At 43.8% G+C, this 15,529-nt stretch overlaps 1 protein-coding gene across 1 annotated transcript in view; it reads left to right on the forward strand.

Annotated features, from left to right (window-relative positions):
• DIPK2B (divergent protein kinase domain 2B) overlaps positions 1–15,250 on the forward strand; it is a 328,076-nt gene extending 312,826 nt beyond the window's left edge. The window contains exons 5-6 of the mRNA XM_086934102.1: positions 4,571–7,807; positions 13,510–15,250. Coding sequence (XP_086790228.1) covers positions 4,571–4,911 — 341 coding nt within the window. The 3' untranslated portion in view covers positions 4,912–7,807; positions 13,510–15,250. The remainder of the gene's footprint in view (positions 1–4,570; positions 7,808–13,509) is intronic.
• Positions 15,251–15,529: the final 279 nt, after the last annotated feature.

Below are 15,529 nucleotides of genomic sequence, written 5' to 3' on the forward strand. Positions count from 1 at the left end.
TTGTACCCTGACGACATGCTACTGTACGTGCGAGACCCGGCGACTAATCTGAACCCCTTGTTACGGGAATACGTTAAATTTGGGAGACAGTCAGGACTTAGAATAAACTGGGCCAAATCGACCATCATACCACTGACTGGTACCACACAACGCTTTAATACAGACTACCCATTAGAATGGCAAACTGACCCAGTATGCTACTTGGGGGTGTGGTTCCACAGGGACCCCGAAGTGGTAATTCGCACGAACTATGGGAGGGTGATCACAGCCATTGAGGAGAAAATAGAGAGATGGATCCAGCTGCCTCTTTCACTGGCGGACCGGTTGGGGATAGTGAAAATGGTGCTCCTCCCTAAACTATTATATTTATTCAATAACATCCCCATCAAACCCCCAATGACGGTATTTCGTAGGCTGACTTCAATGACACTCAGGCTGATCTGGGCTGGGAAGGCGGCTCAAATTGATTTACACTCGTTGACATTACCATTCTCACGAGGCGGGTTTAAGGCTCCTGACTCCCTTTTGTATTACTTATGTGCCCAGCTCAATATGCCCATTATTGGTACCATAAAATACCTTTTCTCACGCAATTGAAGAAGGGGATGCCTCCCCGGTTCCGCTGGATGGCATATTGACACACAAGAGGCCCCATTACACAAATTGGACATTAACACTGTGTACGCAACGAGTGAGGCTTGGAGACTCATAGGACAAAAAACGAACAGCCTTCTGTTGTATGCCCCACAATTGCCGCTTTACTACCACCCAAATATATCAGTAACGCAGGAGAAAGTGGGGATGGAGATACTCAAACAGGTGGGAATAGACTTGAAGGGTGACCTATTTCAAGATGGGGTATTTAGAAAGCTAGAAGATCTGTCCTATGTGCAGAATCAAACGATGCTTTTCAAATTCACATATTATCGCCTGCAGAGGGCAGTGAAGGTCCTATACCCTACGTACCCAGCAGAACCACAACAGTCGAAAACACTCCAACTACTGCTCACATCTCACACTCCTACACACTTAGTGTCCAGATTGTATGTGGAGCTGCAATCAGAAATAGGGGACACGGCTCACAAGGCATTGCGGAAATGGAATAGTTGTCTAGATACTCCGCTGACTGAGGATGAATGGGCGACTACGGGCACGCTTACAGAGTTATTGACACCAAATGGTAATCTACGCATGATACACCTTAAATACTTGCATCAGACTTACCACACCCCGGTAATATTACATAAATTTGGCCTTCGGACTGACTCCAAGTGTCAACGATGCGGTGCTGAGGCGGCAGATTTTATACACCTTGCCTGGTACTGTCCGAGCGTCACAGAATACTGGGTGAAGGTGGTGCGAGCACTGGGAGAAATGGTGGAAATGTTGATAGAATGCAATATTAAGACGTGTTTGTTGGGATTGATTCCAGGGGTTCGAGCATTAAAACGTAAGTTCTGCGCGGTAGCTCTACTCGTGGCTAAACACAGAGTATCAATCACATGGGACAGTAAAAATGCACCTCAATACAAACACTGGATACAAGACCTAGTCTATTGCAGGGACACTCTGAAGACGTACAAGGAAGAACTACCCTTAGGATCACGCCCCAGGGAGTACTGGACATACCTCATTTCCTATCTCAAGGTACCCGATGTACAACCGTGAACCGAACAAGCTGTATCATAGGAGGAATAAAAATGTATTCAGCGGGGGAGGAGCCAAGCTCGACAACGAGATGGCCGCACGTTAGCTCGGCTCCGCTGCCCTACCTGCCTGAACTCTAATATCCTGCCGATTATTCTGCCCAAAACGGACAACAACGTATATGCAGAGCTTTGCTGTAACTTACCATCCATCCCGGTGGGTCCGGTGTTCGGTGGATCCACAGCGGTGCCCTCCCGGAAAGTGCGGCCTTCCCGGGGCTGAGACCGGGGCCTCACCCTTAGCGAGTTGCCGGCGAGACGGTGTCGGCGACGGCCTCGGGTGGAGGTCTGGGGCCGGCCGGAAGATGCCGATGTGCGAAGGGCCCGGAGGCACATGAACGCGCCTGGGACACTCGTCCGGTGCTCCAGAGGTGGTGTGCGGCGAGTCGTGGGGTGGGGACGCCGTGTCTGGTGGCTCCCCCCTTTGTTGCCGTCTGGCCGTACCGGGCTCCTTCACTTGGTGGCGAAGAAAGACTTTGGTGGAGCGGTGTCGCCGGCGGGTCCCCCTCCCTTGTAACCACAATTTCAGCGCTGTGGGTGCTGCTCGAGAGCTTGAGGGGGGTCCCGCCGGGGTTCTGCTGTTGAGCTCACCCTTGGAGACGAATCCGGAGAGACGGCGTAATTGTCGCAACATGGCGGCTGCTGCCATCTTCCGTGTGGGGTCCCGGGACGCCGATTTCTTGCCCTTGCACTCCTCCTGGGCCTGTACTGGTGAGCTCGAACCCACGGTGGGCGACGTCTTGCAAGCTTTGAGGTCCTGGAGGTCGACCATGGTCCGGGATTCCTGCGTGCAGGGGGAGGTAATGGCCGCCATTCCTCCTGGGCCGGCTCTTGAGGACGTGGATGGGCCCGGTGCGGTCGTTGATTGCTCCCCGCTTCCTGGCTGGGGTGGCGATGGTCCTACTCATGAACGGGTGGAACCGCTGGAGTCCATTGACATTGATATGTACGGCTGCTGTGGACAGTTTCTGCATTTCCCGTGTGAGAGGGGGTCCTATTGGCTGTTTCCGTTGATACTCCAGCAATTTTTCCATGGCCTTTCTTCATCGTCATGTCCTGTGCCCGCTGGATCTACGTACATAGCGACGATGGCCAAGAAGGGACTAGGATGAACCCGGTTCATTTCGGAGGACTGCTGATTGGTATATGGAATTATGGACTGCCTTACATTGTGATACTTTGTTGATTCCTTTGTATTCGCGTGTGGCTGACCACTTGCTAGTTTCGTTTTGGGTATTATTCACAGCGTCAGTGGGCGGGGGGCGGGGGCCGTACCATTTGTTACTGGTTCCTCTCCCCAGGCTCTTTTTTCTTTCTCCCTTTCCTTTTCCGTTTCCCTATATTCTCTTTTTCTATATTTCGGGTTCATTATTAGGGCGACAGGCACGCTGCTGGGGGGGGGTAGGCCGTAGCCTTCTGCAGGGGTGCAGGGTGGGGTGGGTGGAGTAGGGTCTATTAGGTAGTTCTTTGTTTCTATGGCTCTTTTGTATCCTTTTCTTGGGTCTCCACGACTGTTTGTAACCCCGTGGGGTGAGTTACAGTAAGGGGAGGAATATGTATTTTACGACACATGATACTCATGGCACTGTTTCTCCTGATTTGTCGCTCCGCCCCCAAGCACGTTCGCTATTTGTATTATTGCTCGCCATTATCATTGAGGGGCGGGTACAATAACGTGGAGTCCCCCTACCTCTTTTCTTCTTCGGATTTCTCGCTTTCTTATTTCTGGGGTTGGGATGTACAGTGACTGCAGCCTATCTGTTTCTCTGATGGGTTTTATTACTGCAGAATTGCTGTTCAGTTAGTCTCTGGGTACATGTGGTTGGGCGTGGACACTACCATTGAGGAATTATAAACGGACCTATGTTTTGCATGCTATGGACCTTTCTGACTACTGCTCCTCTGTCGTACTGCAACGAAACAGTTGGATTATTCCCCGCCATGTACTCCAGGTTGCTATCTATACGACCGATCCTTTATTCTTTAAATATATAAAATTAACCTCCTCTAATCCTGTGTCGAGTGGCTCTAGTTAGCTGATAATACTGACTTGCAGCGCTGGGTAATACCGTTTCACCACTCTGTGCCTTTAACTGACGATGGTGCTTTCCAGTTTTGTTCCGTGGCCGGCCCCCGGGTTGTAGGCCCGTATTTGTATGCACCCATTTTCTCAAATAAAGGTTTTCAAAAATTAAAAAAAAAAAAAAAATGTATTCAGCGCTATATGTCTTTTATTACTGTGCAAAAACGGGCGCTATTGGAGGAGGAGTGTTGTAATGCAGTGGATATGTAAAGTGTTATGTACTGTATGTTTGACACAGGATGTCGTTATAAAGTTTTGAAATGCCAATAAAAAAAAAAAGTATCCACTGTCTAAGCCTCCTCCTGCCGAGACCCAGTAGTTCCCCTACCTCTAATGGGGCCACAGAAGCACAAGCCTGGTGGCAAGGGAGCACCTCCAAACTGAAAATGCCCCCCTCAGAATCTTAGGATACCTGTTACACTGAGTCCCATAGAACCACAAAATTCAACAAAGAAAAACATTTAACCAATGTGCGACAGACTAAAATTTTGCTAAACAGACTGTTTTATGGACTGAAAACGAAATAGGGTTTTTTTTATCTCAGTCGGTTGCTTGGCTTTTGTGACAGGAATTTTCAATATACCTTCTGACAGCGATCAGGTATGATTTTTTTAACCACTGTTTAGAAACAATGGCAAATTGGTCCAAAATGTGGGTTTAAAAGGTCTGTGGAAATAAATCATTCACGTGTCCAATCCACAAGTGGCAATATGAATAATGATCCTGATCTTAGTGAAAAATTGCAAACACTAACGAATGTCAATATTTGTTGTCTCAACAGGTTACACAAAGAACACCCCAGAAGTAGAGCACAGGGATATATTCAGCTGTTTGGCTGCAAATGGCGATACAAAATTTCCATCTTGTGATTCAGTGAATGAGAAGCAAAACCTCATCATGGTGTGTAAGGATGTATTACCTGAGCTCTTAAGGGACAAATTCTCCAAATCCACTCAACAGAAGATAAGCCAAGTACTTAAACTGTGCGTGGACGATGCACTCCCTGATCATGAGACCATGAGTGCAGGAGAAGCACTTATGGATCTGCTACAGCCACTCAGAACGTGTGAGCCTCAATTTGCGTATCGTTTTCCCGATTGCAAATACAACGACCAGTACTAGAGTCTCTCTCAGAAAATTCAAAGAGAGCCGCTGCATTGTTACACCCATGTCTGAAGACCTGTTTAAGAGCTACCCTTCAAAACAAATCTCCCTCTAAGGGCAATGCAACCAAGACTGAAACATTATAAACTTTCCTAGAAACCCTCAGGGTTTGGACTTTTGTCTCAGGGATTTGGGTCCCTGTCAAGGGCCAGTTGCAATTTTATCAGGGTCGTCCGCATTTTCTCACCAATATTTATTTTTTACCTTTGATTATACTATTGATTACTTGCGTTGTGCTTTGAAGCTTTGCGGATTAGCCGCAATCGTTTTCAGGACTAGAATGTGTTTGAATGTGTACCATACACTGAAGGAATGCAGATCTGTAAGAGTAGTTTAGTATGGAGTAGGTGAGATAACTTCAGTAGCGCAAACCATACATGCTTGGTTCTAGTGTTGCGCTTGCTCAGCAACCAATCAAGTCTATTGATTTACAAAAATGTAGTTGTTGATGTTCAGTCTGTTGACAATTGAGTGATACTATAATATGAAGTAGAAAGTCCATGGTAAGTTGATAAGGAAGCATGTTGGGTAGATTTTCGTTAGGAGAAACGGGTATATTACAGATCTTTGGATCAGGAATTCCCACAATTGGTCCTCTTGCCCTCCATTATCATCATGTGGTGAATTCACAAATGGGTAGCACATATAATATTCAGTGTTTACTTCATACACGGAAATTCTCAATTCTAATTTATCTATTTAAAACTTGTGTAATTCTTCAAGTTCATAGTGTATTTGCAAATACAGAAATTCCACCACTCTAATGGAATTCTGCAGAATTTTTAAATGCAGCATTAGAGGCAGGTTTTCAGCATTCATATAGGCCCAACCGTAAAAGTTGTAAGGTATTTATCACAAATTAACAGGCAGTTTCCCATTCAGAAAATGCACAAACATTTATTCTTGTCAAGGAGAGGACTCATTGAATTTTCAGGGTGGATTTTGAAGGAACACATTAAAAAAAAACAATTTCATCAAACTCCTATGTTACCAATGGTTACATTCTACACAGGTGAGTGACTACTGGTGGAAAGCTAGGGCTGTTATAGTTTTCCAAGAGTTCTTCTGCAATTGTTTGAGAATTCCACAAATATCAAAATATTTGTTCTATTAGGAGGAGTAATCCAATGGGCGGGCATTTCTGAATTCATTTACTTACATTTTATACTTTAAATCCATTATGATTTAGGCAACATGCAAATAACTACTGCATGAACAAATGGCTTGATGACTAGTAATCTATTTTTTACCAGTTATAAAGGGTTATATATAAAGAATGCTGGAGGAGCAGATCAACTGTATCTTTGAAATGGAGAAAGAATCCATTATATCACAATTTTTGCGTTTTGTTGCAACTAGTCTCTCTATTTATGTTGTAAAGGACGCTCAAATCCTTTGTGCTACAAAGGGACAGGTCGCAAATGTGTAAATCACATATCTCATTGATATTAATGGACGGGAATTGGCTTGCAGCTCCTAGAAACATATTGCCAATGCTGGGATGAGGTCAATGGGTGAGCAGAGCAGACGTCTAACCCAGCATTCAAAATCATAATGTGTCAACAAACAGCTACACCATCCTCTATCTAAACATCGGGAATGGCATGCGCTGTCTGTATGACCGCAGTCTGCACCTCTTGATGTCCCCGGAGTGCTCAAGCAAAGTGTGAGCCATCAACTTGGGGCAACTTACACTTTTTGAAAGCTTAATGCCTACACTCAACTGGTTTTAGCTATTTCATGTTTTGCAAGTGCAAACCTAGTCAATGAGCACTTGTGAATGGCTTTGTGAATCATAAGGACTGTGACTCTATTTGCGAGTCGATGCAATGTGTGCTTTGCCAAATGCCAGCATTTGTAAAGCGCACAGCTACCTCCAGAGAGGTGTCCGGGCGCTGGGGGCCATCGGGAAGATTAAGCAAGCTATTGCCTAGACTAGAGTCCTATGGTGCTGGGCTAACCGGCCACCGGAGCTGGGGATCGAACCGTGAACCCTGTGGTCCAGAGTCAGGCACCCAGGCCGCTGCACCATACCTCTTCACCACTTTGTGATTCATAATTGCAATTGCCATTCAAACAGATATTTATGCAGTCACAAATCCAATTGAAATTATATACAAATACACTTCTTGACCTACAAGTGAAAAAATCAGGGTGCACACTAATATAATTTCTTTATGGAAGAAATACAGTGCACTCTAGTGATTACCACACAGGCTTCATTCTGGCTTAGTAAAAGTTAGTGTTGATGTTATGTCCCGAACTACAGAGCGAGATATAAGCAACCTTGAGCAGGGTCAAGAGAAAATGATAGGATTTAAAATGGCTGCCTTCAGGAATCTAGACCCATCTAGCTATTGGTTTCTCACATAAAGAAATTACTATTTGAACTTGTGGGTCCGAGCCAAGAATTCCATCTGCTGTGTAGGATTACATGTGGGTAAATAAAGACGGTTAGAGGTTGTTTACTGGCTTCCCAATGGTTACTTCTTGTCCTCATCTCTGGGAACACCCCTAGTCCAACTTACAACTTCAGAAAATCTTCTACACTGTGTAGACATTCTGTGGCAGTAACCTCATTATGTGAGTCCAAATCTTACTTGCTCATGAGGATTATGCTTGTTGTTGCCATTTTCTATGCACATCATTTGTACTAATGTGTGAAAACTAATATTGTGAATTGAGCCGCTTATTTTTCTTTTTTATTTCAATGTCCCTTTGAAAGCTCTTATGGTGCCTCAGCGTGGTAAGAGTGAATTCATTCAGCACAAAATAGTGTTCAAGAAGGCCCTTCATTTCTACTATCCTAGATTCTCCTTCCTTTTACAAAGCATGAAATCTGACTTATGTTGAGGTTTGAGATGTGGATAATCAATTGGGGGGGGGCGGGGGGGGGGGGAGAAAGAGATTAGATCCTTTCAGTCTCCTGTTGAATTATTTCTCATCAGTCATTGGCCGTGTGTCCCAATTCCTTGAAATGTGTGGACATCTTAGTTGTTGTTCTTTTACAGTTAACATTGCTGCGGTGTTCATACAGTCGTTGCGTCACTACTTACAGTCCAGTCACAAATAAGGTCAAGAAAATAATCAATAAAAACTGGAAAATAATTACATCAAATAACCTGGATTGGCCAAAACCTCGTTTTGCAAACAAAAGAAGAAGGAACTTAAAAGATCTGCTAGTACACACCAGACCGCCACCAAAGAAGAAAAAAGAACAACCAGGAATATGGAACACTGTCCCAGTAACAGGACACTACCCTTGCGGAACTTGCTCAGCATGTGGAACTACAAAACCCACTAAAGAGTCCCTGATCTGACTTGGAAATTAAAGAGACATACCAACTGCAACACCAGCCATGTTGTGTATATGATAACCTGTCCATGTCAGATGAGATATATCGGCATGACTTGCCGCAAGGCAAAACAACGACTGTATGAACACCGCAGAAATGTTAACTGTAAAAGAACAACAACTAAGATGTCCACACATTTCAAGGAATTGGGACACACGGCCAATGACCTGCAGTGGGTCATTCTGGAGACCCTAGAAACCATAGACAGAAATGCTGCTAAAATCCTGTTTGAGAAAGAACAGCGTTGGGTGCATAGACTTAAAACAGACACTATTGGCCTCAATGACTCTATCCCTTGGCTTTCCCTCAATAGATAATTGAACTTAACAAGATCAATTGAGGTACTAAAACAACTTGACAAATTTGACACTAAACTCCCCAGTCTGAAAACCATCTTTCGAAACTACAGATAAAATCATAATAGCCCTCAAACAATTTTGCTCAAACTTGTGACACAAAGAATATCCCCGTTTTCTAGGGCCTTATGACCCTTTGTCATTTTCCAATAAACATTTGGCATTACATAAAAATACACAAAATCTTCTCAAAAACCACAAGGTTTCATTATATTCAATTCCCGCAATCTTGCTTGAATATCATAAATATAAAGAAAAGTATTTCTTCTGAATACTAGTTAACACGCAAAGATTTCTTCTATCTCTACGATGCAGTAGTTTAAAAACATCCGGTCTAGCTGCCGTCACCATTTCCGGGTGAACGGAGGCAGAGACAGCACATGCTGCAGACGAGGAGGCGAAGGCTGAAGGTACAAGACGGAGGCGCCGCGTATTCGATCAACAAAAAGCGCAAGTACAATCCGCCCAAACTAACCATTACTATACCTTACCTTCCTCAGTGTTACCTCCCTCTTCAAAACCCCTCTTCCCCGATGAAGCTATAAGCTACAAATAAAGAGGTAGGCACAATTTTAAAAACCCGACACGGGTTCACGCATAACATTACAAACCCGACACGGGTCCAGTTTTCTTAGTACCAAAACCACCTTTTTCGAAACACCATTTCGGAGGGAATAAAAGAGGTCCTTTTTTGAAACATGATGGGATAATGTGCGTTAAAACGAATTCTCGTCATTCTGACGAATATGGCTAAAAAACGAGACTTTGTGTAATAATGAGAATACCACCTTTTATCACAAAATCACACAATGAGCACACCAAGCTCACATTCTTTGTAAAACAAGCATGTCACAACAACATGTAAGAGGAATGTGAAGACCACTATTATCATTTACAACTAAGAGCACAATACTACAGTATAGCACAATCACCCTACGCTACTGTAGCATGAGAATGGATGGGTTGACGCCTGAAATGAACGTGATTCTGCGCTAAGTATTGCCATTTTACAGTTTCTTTCTTCAAAATCAAATGATTTTGAAAGTGTACATATTCGTACATTATTAAGTTTGATTTCCCCATTTTTCCCTCCCGCCATCTCCTTACCTGTTGTTGTGTGCTTTTTCCTATACAGGTACATTGCGACCTCTCAACACTTGAAGAATCAGGTTACAATTCACCTATTCTTTCACTTTTGTTATGTTATGTTATGTTATGTTAAATTTGATTTGTAAAGCGCGCGTACGCCCGTAGGCTTCATGGCGCTGTAGGAAGTTTTCCAGAAACACAACACAACAACAGAAGGACAGCCTGAGACATCTAAGGATAGGCTTCTCTAAAGAGCCAGGTCTTAAAGGCTTGTCTGAAGGCCAGAATATCCTCGTGTGACCTTAAAGAAGCTGGCAGGGAATTCCAGAGGGAGGCAGCAAGAAAGTGAAAGGAGCTGCCGCCCTGACGTTGTTTCCTAACAACAGGCACCGTGAGCAGGCTTTTATGACTGGACCGAAGGTTGCGAGAGGGGACATATCTAGCAAGCAAGTTGATGATAAATTTGGGGCCCTTTCCTTGTAGTGCCCTGAAGATAATGCAGCCGGTTTTAAAGGCCGCCCTCTGGGCTATCGGCAGCCAATGCAGATCTGCCAGGCCTGGCCTGATGGACTGCCATTTAGGAAGCCCGCAGACCAGCCTGGCCGCCTGGTTTTGAACTAGCTGCAGCCTCTTGAGCTGCCCGGCTGGAAGACCCAAATATAAACTATTTGAGTAGTCCAGCCTAGACAGCACAAGGGCGATGGTCACCTGTATCAGGGCAGAGTGGGTTAGGAGATGGGCAATCTTTCTAATCTTGCGCAGCTGAAAAAAGCAGGCGGAGACAACTGTCCCTACCTGACTTTTCAAGGAGAGGTCTTCACTAAAGGTGACTCCAAGGCTCTTGACCGTACGGGATTTGGAAGGGGGATTCCCCATCTCCGGAGGCCAAAATTGAGGTCCCCAACTGAGTTCACTCTTCCCAGGCAAGATCAGTTCAGTCTTGCCTGGGTTGAGTTTTAGGTGGTTAAGGCCCATCCACCTCTGGATGTGAGCCATGACCTCCCTAAACTCAGTAACAGCGTCAGGCGAGCCTAAGGGGAAAATCAATTGCAGATCATCTGCATAGTTAAAGATCCACACTTTGAATTTCCTCAAGGAGTACAAGAGGGGACGCAGGTATATATTAAATAGAAGGGGGGACAGGGAAGAGCCCTGAGGGACACCGCAGTCGTTCTTAATTCTAGGGGCTGTGAAGGTGCCCAGTCTCACTGCTTGAGTCCGGTCAGACAAAAATGATTCCACCCAGCTCAGGGCAGCACCTCTGAGGCCTGCCTGTCCGACACGGCCGACCAAAATGGTGTGGTCGACCGTGTCGAATGCAGCAGACAGGTCAAGGAGTACCAGTGCCTGGTGGACATTCCTGTCTGCATTACACCGAAGTGTGTTCTGGACTGCCAGGGTTACCGTCTCGGTCGAATGGCCTGGACGGAACCCAGCTTGATTGGGCTCCAGAAACCCAGTGGTTTCCACAAAGTTGGAAAGACAGTTGGAGACGTGAGCCTCCAATATCTTAGATAAAAACGGCAACAGGGAAATGGGACGGTAATTTGATGAGTCCCGTGGGTCCAGACCCGGTTTTTTTATCAAAGGGATTAACAGGGCGTGTTTGAAACCAGTAGGTACCCTGCCCTGGGCCAATGATTTATTTAATAGAGGTAGGATACCCTGAGGAATAGTCTGACCGATTTCAGAGAAGATGTGGGGGGGGCAGATGTCATTTGGGGATCCAGACTTAACCCTCGCCAACAGTGAAGAAAAAGTTTTACCATCGATGGCCGGGAAGGCATCTAGTACAAAGGGATTATAAAAGACGTCATCCAAAGGAAGTAACGTTGGGGAGCTAGCAATGCTCGACTTAATGATGACAATTTTTTCTCTGAAAAAATTATTCAGGGAGTCACATAGCTTCTGCGTGGGCGCTATTGAGGGGGCTGTCCTGTCGTTGTCACAGAGTTCATTGACTATATTAAAAATGTCTTTGGACTTGTTAGATGAAGATAAAATTTTTGTAGAAAAGTAGTTAAGTTTGTGTTGGCTTAAAATTTTTTGATATTTTTTCCTAGTAGCGCAGAAAATTTCCCTATCCTGTGGGGAATAAGTGGCTCTCCACTGTCTTTCTTTCTGTCGAACCCCTAGTTTAAGTGCTCTAAGTTCCTGGGTGAACCATTTGTGGGCATCATTACCTCTAATGTTAGACAAGTGTACGGAGGGGGCGAACAGATCTGCTGCATGGAGGAGCCAGGAGGACAGTGCCCTCTCGTCAACCTCCAAGTCTTCGCCTAATAGGGGAAGGGTATTGTTCAACATGTCCATGAACCCAGAACGGTCCATGGATTTCCATTTACGGAAATCTTTTCCCAAAGAAGGTTTGGCCTTAACCTGTCCTTGAATTACTAGCGGGAACTGGATGAAATAATGGTCTGACCAAATACAAGGACTTATAATGGGAGAGAATGGAGGTAGATTATGTGTCCAAATTTGGTCCAGGCTGTGGCCCTTCTGGTGAGTGGGTGAGTGGATGTGTTGGACCAAGTTTAGATCTGTAAGCAGATCCTTCAGTTCTCCAGCTTGAGTGTCTGTGTCTATTCTGTCGAACCAGTAATTTAAGTCCCCTACTAGGACAGTTTTAGAGTACTTTATTACGTGAGAGGCCAGTTGTTCTGCCAAGAGTACTGGATAATTGGCCATGTATTGAGGAGGGCGGTATAGCAGAATTAGAGTGAGAGCCCCACTCACTGAGTCTAATGTGATTACCAAGTTTTCGGTGTTGGGGAGAGTGAGAGAAGGTAATTCCCGGAAATGAAGAGATTTCAAAATGATTGCTGCTACCCCCCCTCCGGCCTTCCCATGTGCACGATTGGCAGTCAGAATATAATAGTCTGAGGGAAGTGATGCAAGAATGTCCGGCAGGGAATGGAGATTGGTCCAAGTTTCGGTCAACAGCAGAAGATCTGGTTTTTCCTCCGTCAGGAAAAGAAAGATGTTGACTTGGTTCTTTATTAGGGACCTAGTGTTGAGGTAGTAGCATTGCAGGTTATGTATTGATGAAGAAGCCGGTCGAGGTTCAGTCAATGATGGAGTAGACTGAATGTCGTCGGCCGGTAGGGGAAGGCGAGAAAGCCCCAGACTTTGAATACGTGAGCAGGTGTGCAAGGGTAGTGTAGGGAGGGCAGTTCCAGAGGGGAAGCTTGGTTGCAATGACAGTAGATCGGAAGGGGAATACCTCAGAGAATGGCCAGGGGGGGTGGGCCCGGGTCCCGGTCGGGGGGACTGTTCACTATTTCACCCCCTGGTCCTAAAGAAAGCTGCCGGACAAGTTGTCAACCAGAGCTGAAACATGTCGACCATTTTATTAGACCATTAAAGTGCGCTAGAATCCATAACTGATTCCACAGCAGCACGAATTACTATTTTAGAATAGCCCGAATCCAGATTTAATAAAATTTCATTCACTGGCTGTCCGGACTATTTTTAAACCACTTACCACATTTTGACCACTTTTCCACGATCACTATTGCCTTAAACTAAAGGTAAAACCTCCTGGTGGAGGGTGCACACAAAAGAATTGACCCAAGGATTACGCACGCACGTGTTAAAAGAAGCGGGGACACATCATATACCGCTAGCGAAAGAAAGAAATAACTACAAAACACGTGTATGAGGGTCATTTTATTTGGGAGACACCCAGTTACCAACCTGCAGACCTTGGTTTCGCAGGACAAGTGATCCTTTCCCAAACTGATGAGAAATAAGAGGTTTGAGATGTGCAAGACTAGTACCAAAATCTATTCTGTGCAATGAAAGTGCAGGTTTTTTTATTTTGTTTTTAAAGCACGTTATTAAAATATGAAAACATTATTTTTTTCAAATCATGTCACACAAATCACATTATGGCTACACAGACACAATAGGGTGGACAGGAGAGATATGAAATTCAATGTAATCATTCAAAATTAATAGAAATAGACAATATGTCATCATATATTGCTGATTGCCTCAGAGCCAGGGTCTGGTGTCCCCCATGGTGGAAGAGTATTCTGGCACCCCCTGTGGCTGGCATGTGGGTCCGATACTCTATAGTTACAGCAACTGCCAGATGTTCTGCCAGATGTTGAGCGGTGGAATGTGTTGTGGTGTGGAGTCGTCCTTCCCCCACTATCCTGGTTTCCATTGGGGTTTATATGCAACCCCCCGGTGGCTCTGCTTTGCTCTGCTACTACGCAGACTTTAATTGTACTTTACTACTATGCATTGTTTATCGCTTTGATCTCAATAAACACGTTTAAAAAATATATATATTGCTGATTGCTTCCTACTCTGGCTTTACATTAAATTATATTATAGGAACAAGTCTACTAAATAATCTTCAATCATTAGAAATCTTGATTTCCAAACCTTTAGGATTTGATTCATCTTTACCATTATAATTATGAATCACCTATTTAAACTTCAAGCAGCTCCACTGCCTCTTATCAAAGTTTCATATATAGAGTTTAGCATAGGTTATAAGTTAGTGCTTTATTTTCAGATAGTACAGCTTGAAAACAGTTTTTAAGGTTGCCCTTTTCGGTTTCTAAACTGTGATGTCTGGGAGAAATAACGGATTCAATAAATTCACTTTACTCCCTGCTGGCACATAAAACAGGCGCTTGGCTCTGCACTGCACCAGAGGAGTTCCTCATGAAAGAGCCCACATACCTGCATCATTAGACCTTAGTTGAACACATTAGGCCCACTTCACAAAGGTAAATTTACATGTGTAAATTTATTGATGTGTAACTATACGCTTGCACTAAATGTACATCTATACTTTTTTGCTATTAACCATTTCCGATTGTAATATTAATTTATTGTAAATCAGTTAAGATTGTCTCAGCATAAAAGATATCACAACAGGCATGTCAAAAGAATAGTTTATCTAAAAAGCTGGCAAAATCAAATAATTATTCATCTGAATAAAATCTACCAAGTCCAAAATACATTCATAAATATCACAGCTGCTGGATAGCCATTTCTAAGCCATTTCTAAGACTTTTATCATGTGAAAAATCAAAAAGTCACCTACACCTTGAAAACAAGTTGTAATTTGCTTGATCGTTTGCAAGACTGTCAATGTGACAAGATAAAGACTCGATATCGTTTTCACAATTTAAATTAGTGTAACTACAGATTGAGTTACTTAACAATTTATATTTATAGCTACATTGTCTGCAATGTTTAATAACAATGCTGGTGTTGGAATGCCAGGCTTTCCTTATTTTCAACATTGATAGCTATGGAAAGCTAAATGTTAGATATCTTGTGCATGCACCTGTTTCCTGAGCACAGAGATATTATTGAGGCTCCATGAGTCTACATGAAGCAATAATAGTAATTTAAAATGTTTTCAGAATATTAAAAAATTATGTTCGTTTGACCTGCTATTTCATTTTCGCTTTAAAATCTGTATTGTTTAAGTTGTTAAGTTGTTTGTAAAATGTTTTCCAGATTTTGTAACTATGTTGTTTTCTTATCAGAATGGGTGGCATTGATCTCTTCCCTGTTAATAGATTTCAAATTATATGCTTTTGCTTTCCTTTATCTGTGGCTGTATTGATAAATTTGGGCATTAATCTTGTTAGCCATTTTGGAGAGGATAAATTCTAAACAGAGTTGTACCGCTGGAGTAGAATTGGGCAGGGAGAAAATATATCTGCGGGCTTTACTCGTAATTTGTTTTAAGATTTACATATAAGTACCGACTTTAATGTCTTTACCCACTGAAACAAGTGGGTA

This window comes from Lissotriton vulgaris, chromosome 8, assembly GCF_964263255.1.
Source record: "Lissotriton vulgaris chromosome 8, aLisVul1.2, whole genome shotgun sequence".
In the NCBI taxonomy this organism is placed as follows: Eukaryota; Metazoa; Chordata; class Amphibia; order Caudata; family Salamandridae; genus Lissotriton; species Lissotriton vulgaris.